At 36.0% G+C, this 19,128-nt stretch overlaps 1 protein-coding gene and 1 long non-coding RNA gene across 4 annotated transcripts in view; one reads left to right on the top strand and one right to left on the bottom strand.

Annotated features, from left to right (window-relative positions):
- Positions 1-19,128, top strand: part of LOC136400892 (uncharacterized) — a 49,953-nt gene that overhangs the window by 11,042 nt on the left and 19,783 nt on the right. The window contains exon 2 of the long non-coding RNA XR_010750424.1: positions 7,867-7,965. This is a non-coding gene — a long non-coding RNA (uncharacterized lncRNA). The remainder of the gene's footprint in view (positions 1-7,866; positions 7,966-19,128) is intronic.
- PNPT1 (polyribonucleotide nucleotidyltransferase 1) overlaps positions 186-19,128 on the bottom strand; it is a 52,480-nt gene continuing 33,537 nt past the window's right edge. The window contains exons 18-28 of one of the 3 annotated variants that reach the window (XM_066378235.1): positions 17,744-17,797; positions 10,138-10,244; positions 9,254-9,325; positions 9,099-9,162; positions 8,623-8,706; positions 8,231-8,314; positions 7,411-7,517; positions 6,926-6,981; positions 4,569-4,647; positions 2,718-2,765; positions 186-1,261 (exon numbers count right to left, since the gene is read on the bottom strand). In XM_066378235.1, the coding sequence (XP_066234332.1) occupies positions 1,103-1,261; positions 2,718-2,765; positions 4,569-4,647; positions 6,926-6,981; positions 7,411-7,517; positions 8,231-8,314; positions 8,623-8,706; positions 9,099-9,162; positions 9,254-9,325; positions 10,138-10,244; positions 17,744-17,797 (914 nt within the window). In that variant the 3' untranslated portion in view covers positions 186-1,102. The remainder of the gene's footprint in view (positions 1,262-2,717; positions 2,766-4,568; positions 4,648-6,925; positions 6,982-7,410; positions 7,518-8,230; positions 8,315-8,622; positions 8,707-9,098; positions 9,163-9,253; positions 9,326-10,137; positions 10,245-17,743; positions 17,798-19,128) is intronic. The other 2 variants (XM_066378236.1, XM_066378233.1) reach the window with 2 other exon arrangements.

Genomic DNA, 19,128 nt, shown 5'->3' with positions numbered 1-19,128 from the left:
CATTCCAGGTCAACGCTTTATCCACTGTGCCACCACAGGTCAGGCTCAAGTTTACTTTTAATCTTTCATTTTTGTTACTCTTTAGTATTTCAGAAATTAACACTGCCTAATATGCTATTTTACATACTACAGATATATAATCAATGTTTACTGACTTAAATACTCACATTTTAAAAATCTTTGGCAAGTTAAAATTTTAATATTTTACAAACTAGTTAGCCCTGAGTCCTGAACTTACAAATATTTTATCAGATTTATAAAAGTATTACATATTATAAATTATGATTTCCATGAGCCGTTTACTTTGTGGAATTGTAGTGTGACATATAAAATGGTGAGAATGAACATTATAACGGGTGTTACTAAAAATTCTATCAACAGTGTCTATACATGACTGTTTTAAGCATTAACTGAAAATCATGATTTCTCTACCTCTTATACTAAGAACATCCATACACACACAATCAAAATATGACATAGTCTATTTGATGAGTAAAAGCTTTTTCTGTATTTCCTAAATATTTTATAAATTTGGAAAATGTATCAATACTACCTCATTCTAGAATCCCATTTATGATTTTATAATTTAAAAGGCAGCAATTATTAAAAATTATTAAAAATGGATCAGATTAGCTCCCTCAACTCCTTACTATGTCTGGCAACTGTACTAAAGAAGGCAGCACTGGCTTTGAACATGTCAAGTTCCAGTTTGTGAAATAGTTGTAGGCAAGTAACAGTTGAGCAAAGAATAAAATGACCAAGAGTATATAGGTAGGAAGAAATCCAGAATAGTAGTAGCAAATTTGATTATTTCTAAGTTTTACAGGTATTTCAGAATTACAGGAAATAAAGGGTGATAATCTTTTCTAAAATATATAAATGGTTTAATTATAATAAATATTTGACTTATGTAAATAAGAGTAAGGGAATATATATAGGTAACTCTTGAAATAAAAAATGGCACATGTAAAATGAGCATTTTAATATAAATCATTAGGATATATAGTATATATTCAATATAAATCTAAACATTAGAAGATGCTACTGAAATTTTTCTCTACAGAATATCACTCTAGAATTAATTCTCTTTGAAAATAATATTTCATGGGGAAGAATTAGATGATGACTCCGAAACAGACTCTCCCATTACAATACTGCTTCTGTCATTTAGAGTTCTGACAACGGTTGTAGCTGGAGACTGCAGCACTTTGCGAGAAAGTCTCATTCTTCCATCAGCTGGATCACGTCCAAAGTATTTCACCTGTTTTAAAGAAACAAAATTACTTTTAAAGTATTGCACATTGATTGACATCCATATTAAATGATATTTAAATTACATGGTCCAAATAAGGCACTGATTAATATTATTATTACTATTTTTTAAATTTTATTTATTCATTTTTAGAGAGGAAAGAGAGAGGGGGAGAGAGAGGAGAGACAGAGAGAGAGGAGAGACAGAGAGAGAGAAGGGGGGAGGAGCTGGAAGCATCAACTCCCATATGTGCCTTGACCAGGCAAGCCCAGGGTTTCGAACCAGTGACCTCAGCATTTCCAGGTCGACGCTTTATTCACTGCGCCACCACAGGTCAGGCCTGATTAATATTATTGCTTGCTCATTGCTAAGTGAGGGTACATGCTAACAAATATCATTTGGTTAAGTAGTGATTATAAAAAGGAAAAGAGATGGGCATTGTTTGCCTAAAAGTTTGAGTTGCGAGTTTTTTGTTAACCCTTTGAGTGAGGGCATACATGAATGTTTGTACTACTCATAGGTCCATTATTTTATGTTAGACTCATCTGTGCTTTCTTAGTCTCTCCAGGCCAGGTCCCTATACCAGAAGAACCGTGAGAGTCATGGTGAATGATTCTAGACAAGGGATATCTGAGACTAACTGCGTCTCATCAACTATACAGGATTATGCTTAGGTCACTCAGACTACTGCTCAAAGGACTATCACATTGGAGGTTATTTGGCTCAATCTTAGACAATGAAAGTCAGGGAGAAATGTGGCAGTTTTTAAGTACCTTATGATATATTTTTAAAAAATCTTATACAGCGATATTATGTCTTAGTTTTCATCTTTCCCTATAGGTTACTGGAACAATGGGACTACAGATTGGGAATAAATTAGAAGCCACAGTTATTCAGATCATGGGAATTAAGTATAAGAAACAGAATGTGGTGTAGCAAAAAACCCCCAAAAAACATAAAACCAAACCAACCAACCCCAGGCTGTCAAGTTCTTTCATCTACTTGTTGGACTATAAAAAATCAATTTTCTTATCAGTTCTAGAGCTGAACAACATGGCTTTTATCAAACTCAGAAACTTGTAGCCTCAAACAGTATAGAAGTAATTCAAGTTTCAATTCCTTAAATATGACATTCAAAACCCTTAACAAAGTTACATTAATCAGGGTCCCATGTCTTGTCCCCAAATCATTGACACTGCATAGCCATCATTGACCTACTCATGTATTTTTTAAAGCTCTAGAGAGGACTATTATTATAACTAAATTGTAAGCTCTTTGAGGGGAAAGAATTGTCTTAAATACTTAATGAGTCTGTTTAGGCAACCCTAAGGTTAAAATAAGCACAGCATATACATAATACAAATCACAAATGTTGACTCAATTCTTCCAACTTACGTTTTGAAACAAAAAATTGAAACTTCAAGTACAATTTACAACTCAACGCTAGAAGGTTGAATATCAGTACCTGAATTTCTTGACCAACTTCTAGTCCTAGGGCAGTGGGATGTTGAATCTGAAAGAAAACATTTTAATCTATTAGTTGTCCTGCAAAATTATTTAATATCTATGGTGGTACACATTTTTTCCCAAGTGGAAAGTAGTTTTATTGGCTTTTCTGATTATAAAATCATAATTATAAAGATCTAAAGTAATACAGAAGTATTCAGATGATAATAATCTAAAACCCTTTTTTTTACTTGTAGATAAACTATTGCTAACACTCCAATAAGTATCTCTTCAAATGTTTCCCTATTTAGTGTATGTGTGCTGCACTTATAAAAATGGACCTTTTGAGCTTGTTTTTTCATTCAATAGGTTGAAGACATCTTTTTATATCAATGAATGAAACATTACAGTTGAGTATTCAAATGATAGAACTTGTTAATCCAGATGGGATTTTGATGGATCTGCTATAATTAACAGAGAACACTTCATGTAATACATCCTAGAGAATATCCATAAACCTGGTGATTCTCAGAGATCTGGAATCCCTTACAAATATCCTGTTCTGGATATACCCAGATGCTACAGAAACATCCTTGACCGTGAGCTGAAAAGTACCTAGCAGTCTTTTTTAAAAGGGCAGCTGTGAAAAATATAGTTCTCTGGTAAAAGAGGTAGGGATGTGGGTAGGACAAAAATAAGGGGTATGTTGTATCATCACATTAAAAAAAATCTTTTTGTGTAAAATAAAATACAGATACTGAAAACCATATAAAATAAAGGATGGCTTAATCAGTTTTTATAAGACACCCATGTAACCACCACCCAAGTCAGAGAAATTTTCTAGGTTGATGAGAACTGTACATTTTTCCCACTACTGGCCTAATATGGAAAACCAAAAATGACAAAGATGCTGCTGACAAAAGGTTTTACATTGCTTACCACAGATACTTGTTTCTCCTCCCATAAGGAATAAAAACACTCAAATATTCTGAGGTGGTATAACATTCTAAAGTCAACACATAGCAGTTACTTAAAATAGATGTAACCCTGCTTTCCCAATTTTCTTGACCAATCGATCATGGCAAGATAATTCTTAGGATATCTTTAAATTTATTTAGTCTTTAATATACTTCATAGGCAGAATATGAAAATATTCACGAAAACCATGGGAGCAGAGGAATAACAGGAATGCCTATATTTCACAATATATTAAAATCTACAGCTATAGAGAATGACTGGCCCAGAAACAGACAATCCATAAAACAGAAGGAAACAGACAAAACAGGAATAAACCCATTATGTACATGAGATTATAATGCATGCTAAACATTGTATTTTCAGTCAAGGAGTAATCAAAGATGATTCAATAAAGCATATTGGGGCCCTGGCCGGTTGGCTCAGTGGTAGAGCGTCGGCCTGGCGTGCAGAGGTCCCGGGTTTGATTCCCGGCCAGGGCACACAGGAGAAGCGCCCATCTGCTTCTCCACCCCTCCCCCTCTCCTTCCTCTCTGTCTCTCTCTTCCCCTCCTGCAGCCGAGGCTCCATTGGAGCAAAGATGGCCTGGGCGCTGGGGATGGCTCCTTGGCCTCTGCCCCAGGGGCTGGAGTGGCTCTGGTCGCAACAGAGCGATGCCCCGGAGGGGCAGAGCATCGCCCCTGGTGGGTGTGCCGGGTGGATCCCGGTCCGGCGCATGCAGGAGTCTGTCTGACTGTCTCTCCCCGTTTCCAGCTTCAGAAAAATACAAAAAAAAAAAAAAAAAAAAAAAAAAAAAAAAAAGGCATATTGGTATACCTGGTTATCATAAAGCAGGATCTGTTTTTTTAAAACTGCCTTAAAATAATCAGTGAAATTTCCTAGGTTGTTATTTTACCTTTCGTTGATCAAGTTGTGAGTTATGAAGTAGTACTGCAGTCATGTTTGGATATAGTTTAACCATTACTCCAATGTCTCTACAAAAAAGAAATAGGCCTGGTTAAAACGTTAAGTATCTATGTAGCTACTGAGATTATGTTTTCACAAGAGAACAAAGTAAAAAAAATAAATCATTCCTCCAATACATGTTTTTCTTTTTTGTTTTCTCTAGTTTTATTGAGATATAACTGATCAGTAACATTGTATAAGTTTAAGGTATACAAACATAATGAATCAGAATTTCTTTTTTTTTTTTTTTTTTTAGAAAGAAGATAGAGATTGAGAAAGGGGGGTTGGGGAGGAGTGGGAAGCATCAACTTGTAGTAGTTGTTTCTGTAGGTGCCTTGACAGGACAAGCCCAGGGTTTCAAACTGGCGACCTCAATGTTCCAGATTGATGCTTTATCCACTATGCCACCACAGGTCAGGCAGCATATTTTTATAACTATAAAAAGTATGATTATCTAGAAAGGACACTTATTTTTGTTATTGAAAATACACCCACTCTGGCCAGCTGGCACAGTAGACAGAGTGTTGGCTGGCTTGCGGACCTCCCGGGTTCAATCCTTGGGCAGGGCACACATGAGAAGAGACCGTCTGCTTCTCTTCCCCTTCTTCTCCCCCTTCTTTCTCTCTCCCTCTCTCACAGCCAGTGGCTTAATTCGAGTGTCAGCCCCAAGCACTGAGGATAGCTTGGTTGATTTGAGCATTGGCCCCAGACGGGAGTTGTCGGATGGATCCTAGTGGGAGTGCATGTGGGAATCTGTCTACTCCCCTCCTTTCACTTAAAAAAAACCACCCTAGCCTCACCAGTGGTGGTGCAGTGGATAAAGTATCGACCCAGAATGCTGAGATCACTGGTTCTAAACCTTGAGGCTACTAGCTCTGAGTGCGGGCTTGTCAGTGTGGGGTCCCTGCCTTGAGTGGGGGATCGTCCACACGATCCCATAGCTCACCAGCTTCAGCCCAAAGATTACTGGCATGAAAAGCCCAAGGTCACTGGCTTGAGAAAGGGGACATTGGCAAAACCCTGGACAAGACACGTACGAGAAGCTCCATGTACAACTAATGTGAAGGCAGCTACTCACCCTCTCTCCCTCTCTCTCAAAAGAAAGAAAAAAGAAAATATACCCTATATTTAAATACTGTGTATAAAAGGACAGAGAAAAGATAAAAGAAAAATGTGCAGAGAAGCTTTTAAAATATCTGTATTTCTCTTCATAATATTTTCCAAAAACTTTGAAATGACATGAAATATTTTAAGAATTATCATCAACCTTATTTTACATAGCGATTTAAGGAAGGGGATTAGATAAACGGACACTTATTTTATTGAAACATTTCTCTTATATTCTGTAGTTTAAAATAGGCCATTTGTTAGTTTTCACATGTGATATTAAATTATCCCACTGCCTTTCTCGTGGCACTTTAGTTGTTCATTGATTGCTTACTCTTACGTGCCTTGACTGGGGGGCTCCAGCTGAGCCAGTGACACCCTGCTCAAGCCAGCGACCTTGGGCTCAAGTCAGCAATCCTGGGCTTCAAGCCAGCAACCATGGGGTCATGTCTACGATTCCATGCTCAAGTCAGTGACCCCATGCTCAATCTAGTGAGCCCTCACTCAAGTTGGTGACCTTGGGGTTTCAAACCTGGGTCCTCAGCATCCCAGGCCAGCGCTTTATCCACTGTGCCACCACCTGGTCAGGCAATTTCTTTTTTTCTTAAAATAGGATTTTCTGATCTAATGTACTATATAGGCGTTTAATAGTACTATCTTTAAAACAAACCAACAAGAAACCATGAAAAAATAAAAGGAAAAAGCAGACAGGAAATGCAAATATTGCTAAATCTATTTTGGACTTTTTAATTGTTTACTGGAAAATTAAAAAGCTACATTTGGGGCTCTGGCCAGGTAGCTCAGTTAGTTAGAGCATCATCCCAATACGCCAAGGATCCAGGTTCAATCCTCAGTCAGGGCACATACAAGAATCAATCAATGAATGCATAAATAAGTGGAATGGCAAATCTTTGTTTCTCTTTCTCTAAAAATCAATTAAAAAAAGATAAATTTGGTTAAACAATTCAGTTAGAGAACTCTGTTAATCATAATTACAATTACAGAACCAATGTTACTGAAAATCTACCTACACACTTTTGTAGAAAATAAAATTATACTTTAAAATAATGATTATATGGTAACTATGTAAAATCTAAACGTTATTTCAAAGTAAATAAAACAAACATATATGAGTTAATAAGGGCTTGTTATATAAATATTATTTTAAAAAACCCAGCAGAGTGTTTTATTTGATATTACCTGATTTCAGTTATTGTGGCGGTATATACTGCTCCAAATTCTAACTGCTGCTCTTGCTGTAAGTGCAAAATAAGCCATAAGATTCATTAAGAAAATAGCTATTAAGTGGTCTGAAATATCACATTCCTGATGAGCTTGGTTAATTCCACGGAAAATTCAGAATTGCCCTGACCTTCATCTATCTACCTTGGCTGCCAGGAAGGGAATGTTAGAGATACAACTTATACATGGAAGCTAGATGCCTTGGAATAAAGTCCAAGTAATGTTGCATGGACCTCGTCACGTTGCTTTCATCCTGTGAGGTATGCTAAAAGAAGTGATATAAATGTGATCTAGATTGTTGAGGATAACTGAAAATTCTATTCCCAACACTCCTACCGTTCAAACATATAGGCATGTTTGCTAATAAAACAACGGATACTGAAAAAAAAGAAAATAGCAACAAAAAAGTAGAAAACAGTAACTGTTATAAGATTTGTACTTACATCATCTTTGCAGATTTCAGTAATGAAGTCTCTTGCTTCATGCATAGCACTGGGTGTTGGTGCAAATACAGAAAATGTTTCTTCATCTACCTGACTAATGGTTACACCTTTTAAAAAGATAATTTAACATATATAAGTTAACTTGCTCATTCCAGTGGAGACTAGTCTTATAAGTAGATGTGAGTGGAATATAGCAAATGGTAAGCTGCGAATGGTTGTGCTGTATTTAATAAATGCTTGAGGAATGGAGGGATTTAGTTACCAACAAATACACACTGTACCGCTGCTACGTTTCCAACATTGTGCTAGGCAGAGTCCCCTTTTTCTTGCACCCCATACTTGGATGGGATAAAGCATGTAAGTTATAATTGTTGAGGATTTAGTTTTGTTCTCAGTTATGAGTAGAAACTAACTAGAACTCTTTCCTCACCTTTTCTTCTTTCTCTTATCCTTTAGAGTGGTAAAGAGATGGATGAGGGACGAAATCATGTCAATTTTTCAATCTTAACTGGCTAAGATGACTCAGCTCACTCTCCTTCAATATCCTCGAAGCTGGTAAGTACTAGGTAAACCAAAGACTGCTTCCAGAAAAAAAAATTAAAGCATACTATTCCTACACGTAATCTTTAAATAAGAGTAAATAATACTGCATGAAAAACAGCAGAAGTAATTGTAAGAGAAAATTAAAGCAAAACTCCTCTAAAGTGAAAAACTAAATTTTTCTAACTGTTCGATTTTAGGAGCAACACAATAGAAATGAAATGACAAACTTACACGGCCTAGAATTAAATTAAAAACCCAAACTTCATACAACACTGACCTGTTTCAGCCTGAAGTTTTTTTAAATGGTATCCACCTGGTCCAACAAATTTTGCTCGTTTTGATAATGGAACCTGAACAGTTTCTGTAAATGTAGTACAGACAAAAATATAAATGGTTTTAATATATATATATAAATCTAAAATATTATTGGTAATTTAAGATTTTTACTTTTGATCTAGACACGTAAAATATTTCGGTATGAAATAGACAATTTGTTACTTGACTAAAATTACTGCAAGTTCTAAAGTCAATAATATTCATTCCATCAAATTTAAAGTATTCAAAAGTTTTGTTTTGTATATGGAGTTAAAAATATTGAAAAATAGTAATATGTGTTCAGATATTAATATTTACCTTATCATGAAATAAATAATAATTTTAATGTATTACCTACAACAGGTCCATTTTCTTTTCTAGATGCCCGAGGTTTTGAAATAACTTTGTTCATAATTTGTAATATCTCCTTCTTTGCCACTATGAAAGATTAAAAACACAATAAAAATTATAATTACATACATTAAATATGATGAGGTATAACAGCAGTATTCTTAGTTTTTATGGCATAAAATTCAAATTCTTCAGTTTAATCAAAGCTCTTCACATCCCAGTTACCTTGACAGTCCTACTTGTATTTTCTTCTCTATAAATCCTATCTTGGATAGTTACTTAATTTGTAAAAGTTGACTTTTCACTGGTCTCCTACTTTGGTGTTTACTCATGTGCCTAATGATGCTTCTTGATCTAGAGTGTTACATGAAATCTCACTTTCTAAAGCAATACAGTATAATAAGCCTACCAGAAATTATAGCTCCATTAACAAACTAGACAGTGATGAAAGGAGAATGAGGCACATTGGCTTGGGTTACCTGAGCCTTGTTGAATGGCCTCCATTACAATTTTTAATGGTATTCCAGGTAACTTAATATCAGCCTAACAAGGAAAAGCCAAAAAAATCACATAAATATTGATTCATGACATTATTAAGTATTATAAAAATGAAATAAAATGGGTTTTTAAATACCTGTAATGCAGTTATTCCCTTATTAGTGCCGGCTATTTTGAAATCCATGTCACCATTGTAATCTTCAATTCCCTTAAAAAATTTAAAAAATTATGATACAGTTTTAAACAAAAACAAAATTCACTCATCATCATTGTGGGAAAAAATTTAAAAATAGCTTTAGAAGTAAAATGTCCTATAAGACGACACATTTTTTATTTTATTTCTTTTATTCAGTGAGAGGAGAGGAGGCAGAGACAGACTCCTGCATGTGCCTCGACCGGGATCCACCAGCAAGTCTACTAAGGGGCGATGCTCTGCCCATCTGGGGAGCATCTGGCTCTTCTTATCCTCTGAGGCAGAGGCCATGAAGCCATCCTTAGCCTGGGGCCAACTGGCTCCAATGGAGCCATGGTTGCAGGAGAGGGGGAAGAGGGAGGGAGAGAGAAAAAGAGACAGACAGAGAGAGAAGCCAAAGGGGGAGGGATTAGGAAACAGATGGGAGCTTGTTTGCCCTGACAGGGACTCAAATCTGGGATGTTCACATGCTGGGTGGACACTACCACTGAGCCAGCTGGCCAGGGCACAAAGAAATACATATTGTCTGCATTAACTGCTTCCAATTTGGCTTTTTAAGTTACAAGTATTTCATCAGAAAATAACTATTTTTAGATCATGTTTTCCCCCTAAATGCATAAGGAATAATATACATTTTCCTAAAGTGGGCTATATTATGGATACATTGTAATAATATTTTTAACTCACACCCTATAAAATCCAAGAATACACAGAGAAGGAAAAAACAAGGACTATTTCTTGAGTCCTAGCATTCTTCTAAGCATAGGATACTTGTAAAGTATGTGTAATCTTTACCATTCAATATTTGAAAATATGAATATACTTACCAGAATATCTGTCAGCAAACGATAATCTTCTATTTCATCCTTGTCAGTATTGTTTTTGGTGACCAACCCTATTGCCACACCCGAGACAGCAGATGAAATAGGGACTCCTATAATTTAAAGAAATTTTGTGTGATGTATATATATCATGTACTTATCATTTGTTGACATTTTAATGTTGCGGGGTGGTATTCTAAGTTTACAGGCACCAACTCTAACTTGGAAAGGTCTTAAGTCATCTGACTATCTCATTTTTACATAAACATGTAATAAAAGCCCCTTAAAACAATTCTAGCAGGTAATCACTGTTATTGGCACAAACCCCTAATAATAGTAAACTTATCTCTTAAGGTAATATGTTTCTTTGCCTTTTTGCTTTTGGTGCCTTCTTTTCCTTTTTCCTTTTGAAAAGTAAGCATGCTTTTGGTAAACCCTTCCAGCCTAGACCCCTCAGTCCACCTCTTCATGAGAGCCATCAGTAGATCTTTTGTGTATCCTCCCTGAAAATTTCTCTGCACAAGTATAAATATAAGTGTAATCTTTCATTTTCTTTCTTTACCAATGGAGCATACTAAATGCATTCTGTATTCTGCATCTTGTTTTTTTTCACTTAGCACCTTGGATATTGACACAAAACAACTTTACCTTACTCTTGTATGGCTGCGTAGTACTTATCATATGGTTTATAAGTCACACAACAGAAGTGGGATTCCTGAGTCAAAGGGTGTGTGAATTTATGTTTGCTTTACTGTCAAATTGTCTTCCAAAGAGTATAGCATTTTATACTTTCACCAGCAGTATATGTTCGTGCCTGCTGTTCTACACTCTTGTTAACTCTTGACTATCTAAAGGGTAAAAATGGTAGCTATTCTTTTTAACACATTGTTGACCGCTCATGAGTTAACTCATGTTTGCACCTGCATTAGCTATTTCAATTTTTCAAACTCAACATAATACAGGATTATTGTATTTGTGACTTTGCCCTGAGCGTCGAAGTTCGAAAAACAGCACACCATTCTATATTCTCATGTGGGCTCCTTTTCTTCCCACTCCTCCAGGCATGAGACTGTAAAATCAAAGGTAAGGTAAACAAAAACAATCAGCATTGAGCCAAGCCGTCTAAACTTGAACTGTCTTCTAACTGCTCAGTTTGAACATACGTGAAGGATATTGTAAAATCTTTCTTCGTTGTGTTCAATTTATTATAAAAAAAGTGACTTTTCCCCTGGCCGGTTGGCTCAGTGGTAGAGCGTCGGCCTGGCATGCAGGAGTCCCAGGTTCGATTCCCGGCCAGGGCACACAGGAGAAGTGCCCATCTGCTTCTCCACCCCTCCCCCTCTCCTTCCTCTCTGTCTCTCTCTTCCCCTCCCGCAGCCAAGGCTCCATTGGAGCAAAGTTGGCCCGGGCGCTGGGGATGGCTCCATGGCCTCTGCCTCAGGCACTAGAATGGCTCTGGATGCAAAAGAGCGACGCCCTGGATGGGCAGAGCATCGCCCCCTGGTGGGCATGCCAGGTGGATCCCAGTCGGGCGCATGCGGGAGTCTGTCTGACTGCCTCCCTGTTTCCAACTTCAGAAAAATACAAAAAAAAAAAGTGACTTTTCTTGATATTTAGGTTTTTATCGCAATTATAGTATTACAAAAGTTTCAACCATGATGGATCATGAAAGTGAAGAACTTTTCAATGAATTATATGCAGACACTTTATCTGATTGTCTGAGTGATTTTGAAATATACTGTAGTGACGTAGAAATTGATAGTTTATTGGAAGACAGTAATGAGTCAGATATTAGACCACCAAAACAACAAAAAAGAAATGTAATAAAATCTGATAGTGAAAGTGATTTTGTAGAAGAGTGGACTGAAAATGATATTACACCAACTTTGGAGGATTATTCAAATATTTCAGGTGTAACTGCTGACCTTAGTGATCCACGGAGCATCAGGGAAGTGACGGAATTACTTTTTAGTGATGATTTTTTTGATTTAGTTTATCAAAACAATTTATACCACCACCAAATGGGACAATTTTACAAAAAATCTACTAAAACTGTACCATGGATAAAAGTTACCAATACCAATTTAAAGAAGTTTCTCAGTTTGTTGGTATTGATGGGACAAACGGAAAAATCACATTGGAGGGATTACTGGTCAATGGACCCTTTGGTTGAAGCTCCAATATTTCCTAAAACTGAGCAGAAAAAGGTTCAAGCAAATTCTTACATTTTTCCATCTTAGTGATAATTTACAAAATCCATATAATAAAGACAGACTGTATAAAATTAGGCCTCTTTTGGATTACTTTCTTCCAAAATTTCAGTCTTTGTATGTACCCAAGCAGGAGTTAGCCCTAGATGAAGGAATGTCACCATACAGAGGACGTATCAGCTTCAGAACATATAATCTGGCAAAAATAATAAAATACAGGATTTTAGTGATAATGCTTTGTGAAAGCAAAAGTAAATACATTTGCACCTTCGAGATTTATTCGGGTGAAGGCAAAAGGCTGCAAGAAACTATATTATCTGTCTTAGAGCCATATCTTGATTCTTGGCATCATGTATACGAGGATAATTACTACAACAGCGTTTCTACAGCTGAAATATTATTAGAAAAGAAAACATTTAATTTGTGGTACCATAAGAGAAAACTGTGGCTTGCCAAAGGTACTAAAAGAAAAGTCAAAGAATCTTCAAAGAGGGGAAATGATGTTTTTACGGAAAGGACCCATTGTCCTTCTATCATGGAAAGATAAAAGACTACTGAATATGACATCAACTATCCACAATGCCTCTATGAAAACAACTGGAAAGCAAAAAAAATTCTACGGAAGATATAGTTTAAAACTTGCGTGCACATTAGACTACAACAAATACATGAAAGGAGTCGATCAAGCAGACCAATATTTGGTGAACAGCAGTATCTTTCGAAAAAGTAAAAAGTGGTCTAAAAAAGTAGCATCTTTCTGATCAATTGCGCTTTATTCAATGCATTCAAACTTTACTGTAACTTACAATAGACAAAATAAGATACAAAAAATTTCTACTTGAAGTAGCTTGGGAATGGATCTCTGCCGGTTCAAATGAGTGCAGCTCAGAACCTAACACTTCTTCTGGTACTTTTAACAGAGCTCTTTACATTGATTCACCTTTTAGGCTTTCAGGGCAACTAAAAGACCCTTTGTAGAAAAAATAGTCACTGGTATAAAAAAAAATCCAACTAGAATGTGTAAAGTCTGTGTTTCAAAAGGAGAGCACAGCGAAACCAGATATATAAATATTTGCAAAACATGTTGTGTACCATTACATGTAGGTGATTGCTATATGGTATACCACACCCCCCAAAATTACTAAAATATATAATATGTATAAAATATAATATGTAGCAGATATGTACAAAGCTTCATTTAAATTCATTATAAATAAATATACTGAAGTTTATTTAGATTGTTTCACTTTCATACTCAATTACAAAAAAATAGCCAGTGACATGAGATAACTTCTGTGTAAAATTGCTGGTCAACAATGTGTTAAGTTGACTTGTTTTTATGAGTGAGATTAAACTTTTCCATGTTTATAAACCACTTATTATTATTATTTATTTTGTGTGAACTACCTGTTCATGCCCTTAAACCACTTCTTGGTTATTAGTTTCTTTCTTACTGCTTCACAAGAGCTCTTTTGCTATGAATAGATCTTTCTTAAATATAAATGTACAATGTTATTTAATATAAAATACAGTTTTTAGTCTGTTGACTTTATAGTGATTTTTTTTTCCTATACAGAATTTTAAGTTATATAAAATTATGGTTCCTGGTTTTTGCTTAGAAAGGTTTTACCCCTTTAAGATTTGGTAATTAAAAAAAATGTTAAAATTTTGATTATTTGTAACTTATTTGGTGTAATATGGAGTGTGGTACAGATCTCATTCTCCAAGCATCTCATTTATTTATGCCCATGGTTCTAAATATCATCTATAAGGTGATTGAAAATCACTTGAAACCTGTATAATTATGTTAACCAGTGTCACTCTAATAAATAAATTAAAAAAAATCTATCCCTTCTTTTTATTATCTTTGGTAAGCTTTGAAGATGTATAGCCAATCTGTACATTGGATATATCCAGCTAAATGTCTCCAATGTACCTTAAAAAAATTATATATATATATGTATATGTTCAAAATTTAATCACATCCAATAAATGCTGCATTCCCTATCTTGGTTGAAAGCAACTAAGACACATACCAGAATCAACACTTCTTTCCTTATTTCTCATCTCATTAGGTCACAAAGATCTGATTAGTTTGTCCTCTATTTAGGAAGTTCTACTTTCCCCTAAATATTGAAATATCCATTATTCCTCCTTTTCTTTAAGTCAGCATTATTTCTTGTCCTGCCAACAGCCTCCTTTTCTAGATTCCCTGATTTTAATCTCTCCTCCCAGCTCCTATTCTCTCCCACTGCATCCCTTAAGGAAATCATCTAGCAGGGAAAAACACCCCCAAAAAGGACCCCCTTTATATAAACTCCTTTATATAAAGTCCCTCATGATCTCCTTTCAGGACACTTTTATACATGTTCTATGATCAAAAAATATCTGGAAAATAATACATATCCTATTTCTAGAGATTCCATAGTCACACTAGTGTATTAAGAACTATTTAACCCATAAGTAAACCCGCTTAACCCTAGTTAAATAATTTTTTATTTTTTATTTTTCCATTGGTTGGAAACAGGAAGGGGGAGGGGAGGAGAAAAGTATCAACTCGTTTCACTTAGTTGATGCGTTTAGTTGTGTATTCATCAGTTGCCTCTTGTATGTGCCCATACCAGGATTGAACCCACAACCTATGGCATGCCAGGACGATGCTTGAGCTCAATGTACTTTAGAACAGAATATTTTTTTTTCATGGTATATAATAATCAACAGCCTATGGAACACTAAATTGGGAAATACTGGCTTTAAGTTCAAACTCCTTAGTACAATGACCTTTAAAATCTGGTTCCAGTTCATTACTTTACTACTTCTTTACAATAAATATCAGAAACACACTATATTGCTTCCTAACTTTGCACATACTGTTTCTTTTATAGGAAATAGAGGCCCTACTCCTAATATGCCTGGTCAACAACTATTCAGTCTTTAAAACTAGATAAAATGTAGCTGTCTCCATAAAGCCAATTACCTTCAAGCTAGTTTTTCATACATGCTGTACATATTTGTATCTTGTTACATATTTTATCTCTTTGATCTGTTAGTATTTTTATGTTTGTTTTTGCACCTATAAAAACTTTAAGAAGGGGGTTGTTTCCTTAGAGCAGGGGTCCCCAAACTATGGCCCTCATGTGGCCTCCTGAGGCCATTTATCCGGCCCCTGCTGCACTTCCGGAAGGGGCAACTCTTTCATTGGTGGTCAGCACAGGATGCATCCTGTGCTCCTGGAATACTGTATGTGGTGGCGCCACAAAGCGCTGTGTCGCTCACGTACAGTACTACTTCTGGTGATGCAGGACGCAAGTGTCAAGGCTCCGGAAGTGCGTCATATCTCTTGTTACGGCTAGCAGTGATAAATATGGAACCGGACATTGACCATCTCATTAGCCAAAAGCTGGCCCATAGTTCCCATTGAAATACTGGTCAGTTTGTTGATTTAAATTTACTTGTTCTTTTTTTTAAATATTGTATTTGTTCCCATTTTGTGTTTTTACTTTAAAATAAGATATGTGCAGCGTGCATAGGGATTTGTTCATATTTTTTTTATAATCTGGCCCTTCAACGGTCTGAGAGACAGTGAACTGGCCCCTTTGTAAAAAGTTTGGGGACCCCAGCCCTAGAGCATAGAACATGCCTAACATAGTGCATGACAAGTACCCATGTTTGAATTGAATTGCATACCCTTTGCTGGTTCTTCCCACAGGACTTGAACATTCATTCTTATCAAAGTTAATTTTTTTTTACTTGTCTCCATATATTTTTAATCCTGTTAAGATTTTTTTTCAGGGATCAAAAATATTTAATAATTAGTCACCCACTCCTTTTTATCAGTAGGCCTGGGTTCTCAATCAAATCAAAAAGAGAACACTGAAAAGGATCATGCATCCTAAGTATTCCACTTGAGACCCCTCTCCTACCTACCAATTAACCAGTCCTCTTTTCTCATCCTTCAACCAGTTATGAAAAGTGCACCTATCATCCAGTCTCAATTTCTGCATTGTTTATACAAAGATCATAAACTGCCACAGTTGAATTCTAGATACACTGCATAAGCAGCACCCTCCCTTCTCACTCCAAACCTAGTTAATATTTTTGAGAACAAAAAATGAGTTTACAATTGGCATGACTTATTTTGGGTCCTTCTGGTTTCTTCTCTCCACAGTCTTCTTCACTTATAAATTACTCTTTTATAATGTGTTAAGAGTCTTGCCAAGAGTCATTTTCAGATTCAATGGGCTATGCTTGACAGAAAAAACCATTCTTATCTTTAGAAATATGAACTTTTAGTGTCCTTGGTTTACTAACTAGTTTCTGAGTTCTCAAATACATCAGTCATCCTGAATTTCTCATCATTATTTGGGATGGGTTTTTGTCTAGATCAAAAGATCTGAATTCATTTAAAACAGTTAAAAAATCTCTTATGATTTCTCTTCAGTTAATTTTTTTCAGGATTTGTTCTGTGTTTTCCAATCTGACATTGGAAGGCTGATGAATTCAAGCTCCACACAGACAGGGACTTTGTTTTGTGTCCTAAGAGCTTAGATCAGTGTTTGGCACAGAGGCGGCACACACTAAAGATTTGTTGAGTAAATGTACGGTGAAAATCGGAATTAACCAGTTATGTTAATATCATCATGTTTCCCTTCCACTGAATACAACTAGAAAAGTTCCTTTAATTGCCTTTAGCTTTCCTCCCTTTGGCTTAAGTTTTAATCTTTCTAGATATATATTCACACCATTCTTTCATTTCATCCTTGGTTAGGTTGTCCTGTCTTTCATACCTGTATTGTAAATGTGTATACAAGCTTATAGGGAACTCCTGTGTGGTCTCTTAAGTGACTTTGGGTTCCTTTTCTACTTCTTGAATAGCATCATTGGTAACTATTTGGCAATAATTGTTATCAGAGCTTCTTAAACATTCTCTCTTTCCCTTATGGTGTTTCAGACCCACAGATTATACTGAACCAACTGCAGTCTTCCTCCTAAAATTCTGTGTACACCCTATAAGTGATATTATTCTTCTCACAACTTATATAAATTGATGGGAAGACTACATGGTTATTTTCCCTTATTGGTCCTGCTACTTCTGCTTGCTAATCCAGACTTCTCTGGTGAATAGAATCAACTATGGAGCTCTCCAACTTTTGGAGGGTGACAGCTCACTCAGTCACCAAGGCAAGTAAATAATTTCAGTGTACTTCTTTTAGCCAAAAAATAAGAATTCCAGCAGATATCTGTATAGTTGAAGTTGCACTTTGTAACTATTGTGCTTCTGTTCTGGTTTGGTAATCAATAATCTGACTTCTCCAAGTCTTACTAATATCCAATTTTGAAGAAATTTTATATTAATCAAATATATATAAAGCATTAGAAATTTTGAGACATAATTCTTTTACCTGCATCCATTAGTGCTAAACTTCCACAACATGCAGATGCCATAGAAGATGATCCTATAGAAAGAAAAAAATTCTGCTTTAAAATATACTCATTTAAAAAATATATACAAAATTAGTATTGGTTACTGCCTTATAAATATTCAGTTATAATATAAAATTTAATTTTCTTTCTTTTTCAAAGCACTTAAGGCAGGCTCTCCTAAACCACAAACTATAGAGCTGCATGGCCCAATATGATGACAGCTAATAGCCATATGTGGCTACTAAATTTAAATTGAAGTAAATTTATTTAGTTCTTCAATGGATACCATGGAGATTGAGAACTTCCATCATAAAAGAAAGTCCTACTGGGTAGCTGTTCTAGAGGTTCTGATTCTAAGTATCCTCCCAGAAGAACCAGCATGCCTATTTTCTTGCTTAATCAGAAGGCAGTTAAAGATATAGGGCTTTGGCTCTTACACTGGGCCATAAGCAGCAGCCTAGCCATACCCAGTAGAAAACAGAAAGTTTCTAGTTTAAATTCTAAGCTTACTTTTGCTTAAAAAAAAAAATCAATGACCATCTGTCCTATCTTCTCTGCTACATCTTTGACAACTCTGTACCCTTCCTGATTTTAATGACCATACCTTGCCTTGACCTGTGGACTGCTTTTTATTTTTTTTTGAAAGTGAGACAGAAAAAGAGAGAGAAAGACAGAAAAAGAGACAGACAGAGACGGAGAGAGATGAGAAGCATCAATTCTTCATTTCAACACCTTGTTTTTTCATTGATTGCTTTCTCACATGTGCCTTGACCCGGAGGGGCTCCAGCCGAGCCAGTGACCCCTTGCTCAAGCCAGTGACCTTGGACTCAAGCCAGCGACGTTGGGCTTCAAGCCAGTGACCATGAGTTCATGTCTATGATCCCACGCTCAAGCTGATGATCCTGCACTCATGCTGGTGTGCCCGTGCTCAATCCAGTGGCCTCAGGGTTTCGAACCTGGGTCCTCAGCATCCCAGGCCAGCACTCTTATCTACTGTGCCAACACCTGGTCAGGCTTGTTTTTATTTTAATTTAGCCTTTTAACCCAGCCTCTCTCTGTGGTGTCTACTTATATCTGTGATATGTGACAAGGTGTCCCCTGCTTAATGGGTCATTCTGTTTTGGTCCTTTCTCTCTTCAAGCTGGCCTTATTCTGTGGTTTGTGAAAATAAGGAAAAAACTCAAACTGGATCTAGTATAGCAGATATATAGAGAAATATTTGTTTTATACTGCTTTCAAACATCTAATTAGATAAGAAAAGAGATTCAGGCAAGTATATGATTAAACAAGCTTTTCTCTTGCAACAATGTAACATTAGTTCTGAAAAGTTAAGAATATAGTGGATCTCGTCTTTTGACTAGGA

Source organism: Saccopteryx leptura, chromosome 3 (genome assembly GCF_036850995.1).
Source record: "Saccopteryx leptura isolate mSacLep1 chromosome 3, mSacLep1_pri_phased_curated, whole genome shotgun sequence".
Classification (NCBI taxonomy): domain Eukaryota; kingdom Metazoa; phylum Chordata; class Mammalia; order Chiroptera; family Emballonuridae; genus Saccopteryx; species Saccopteryx leptura.
The sequence above is the reverse complement of the archived record's forward strand: the minus strand, read 5'-3'. Positions and strand labels throughout refer to the sequence as shown.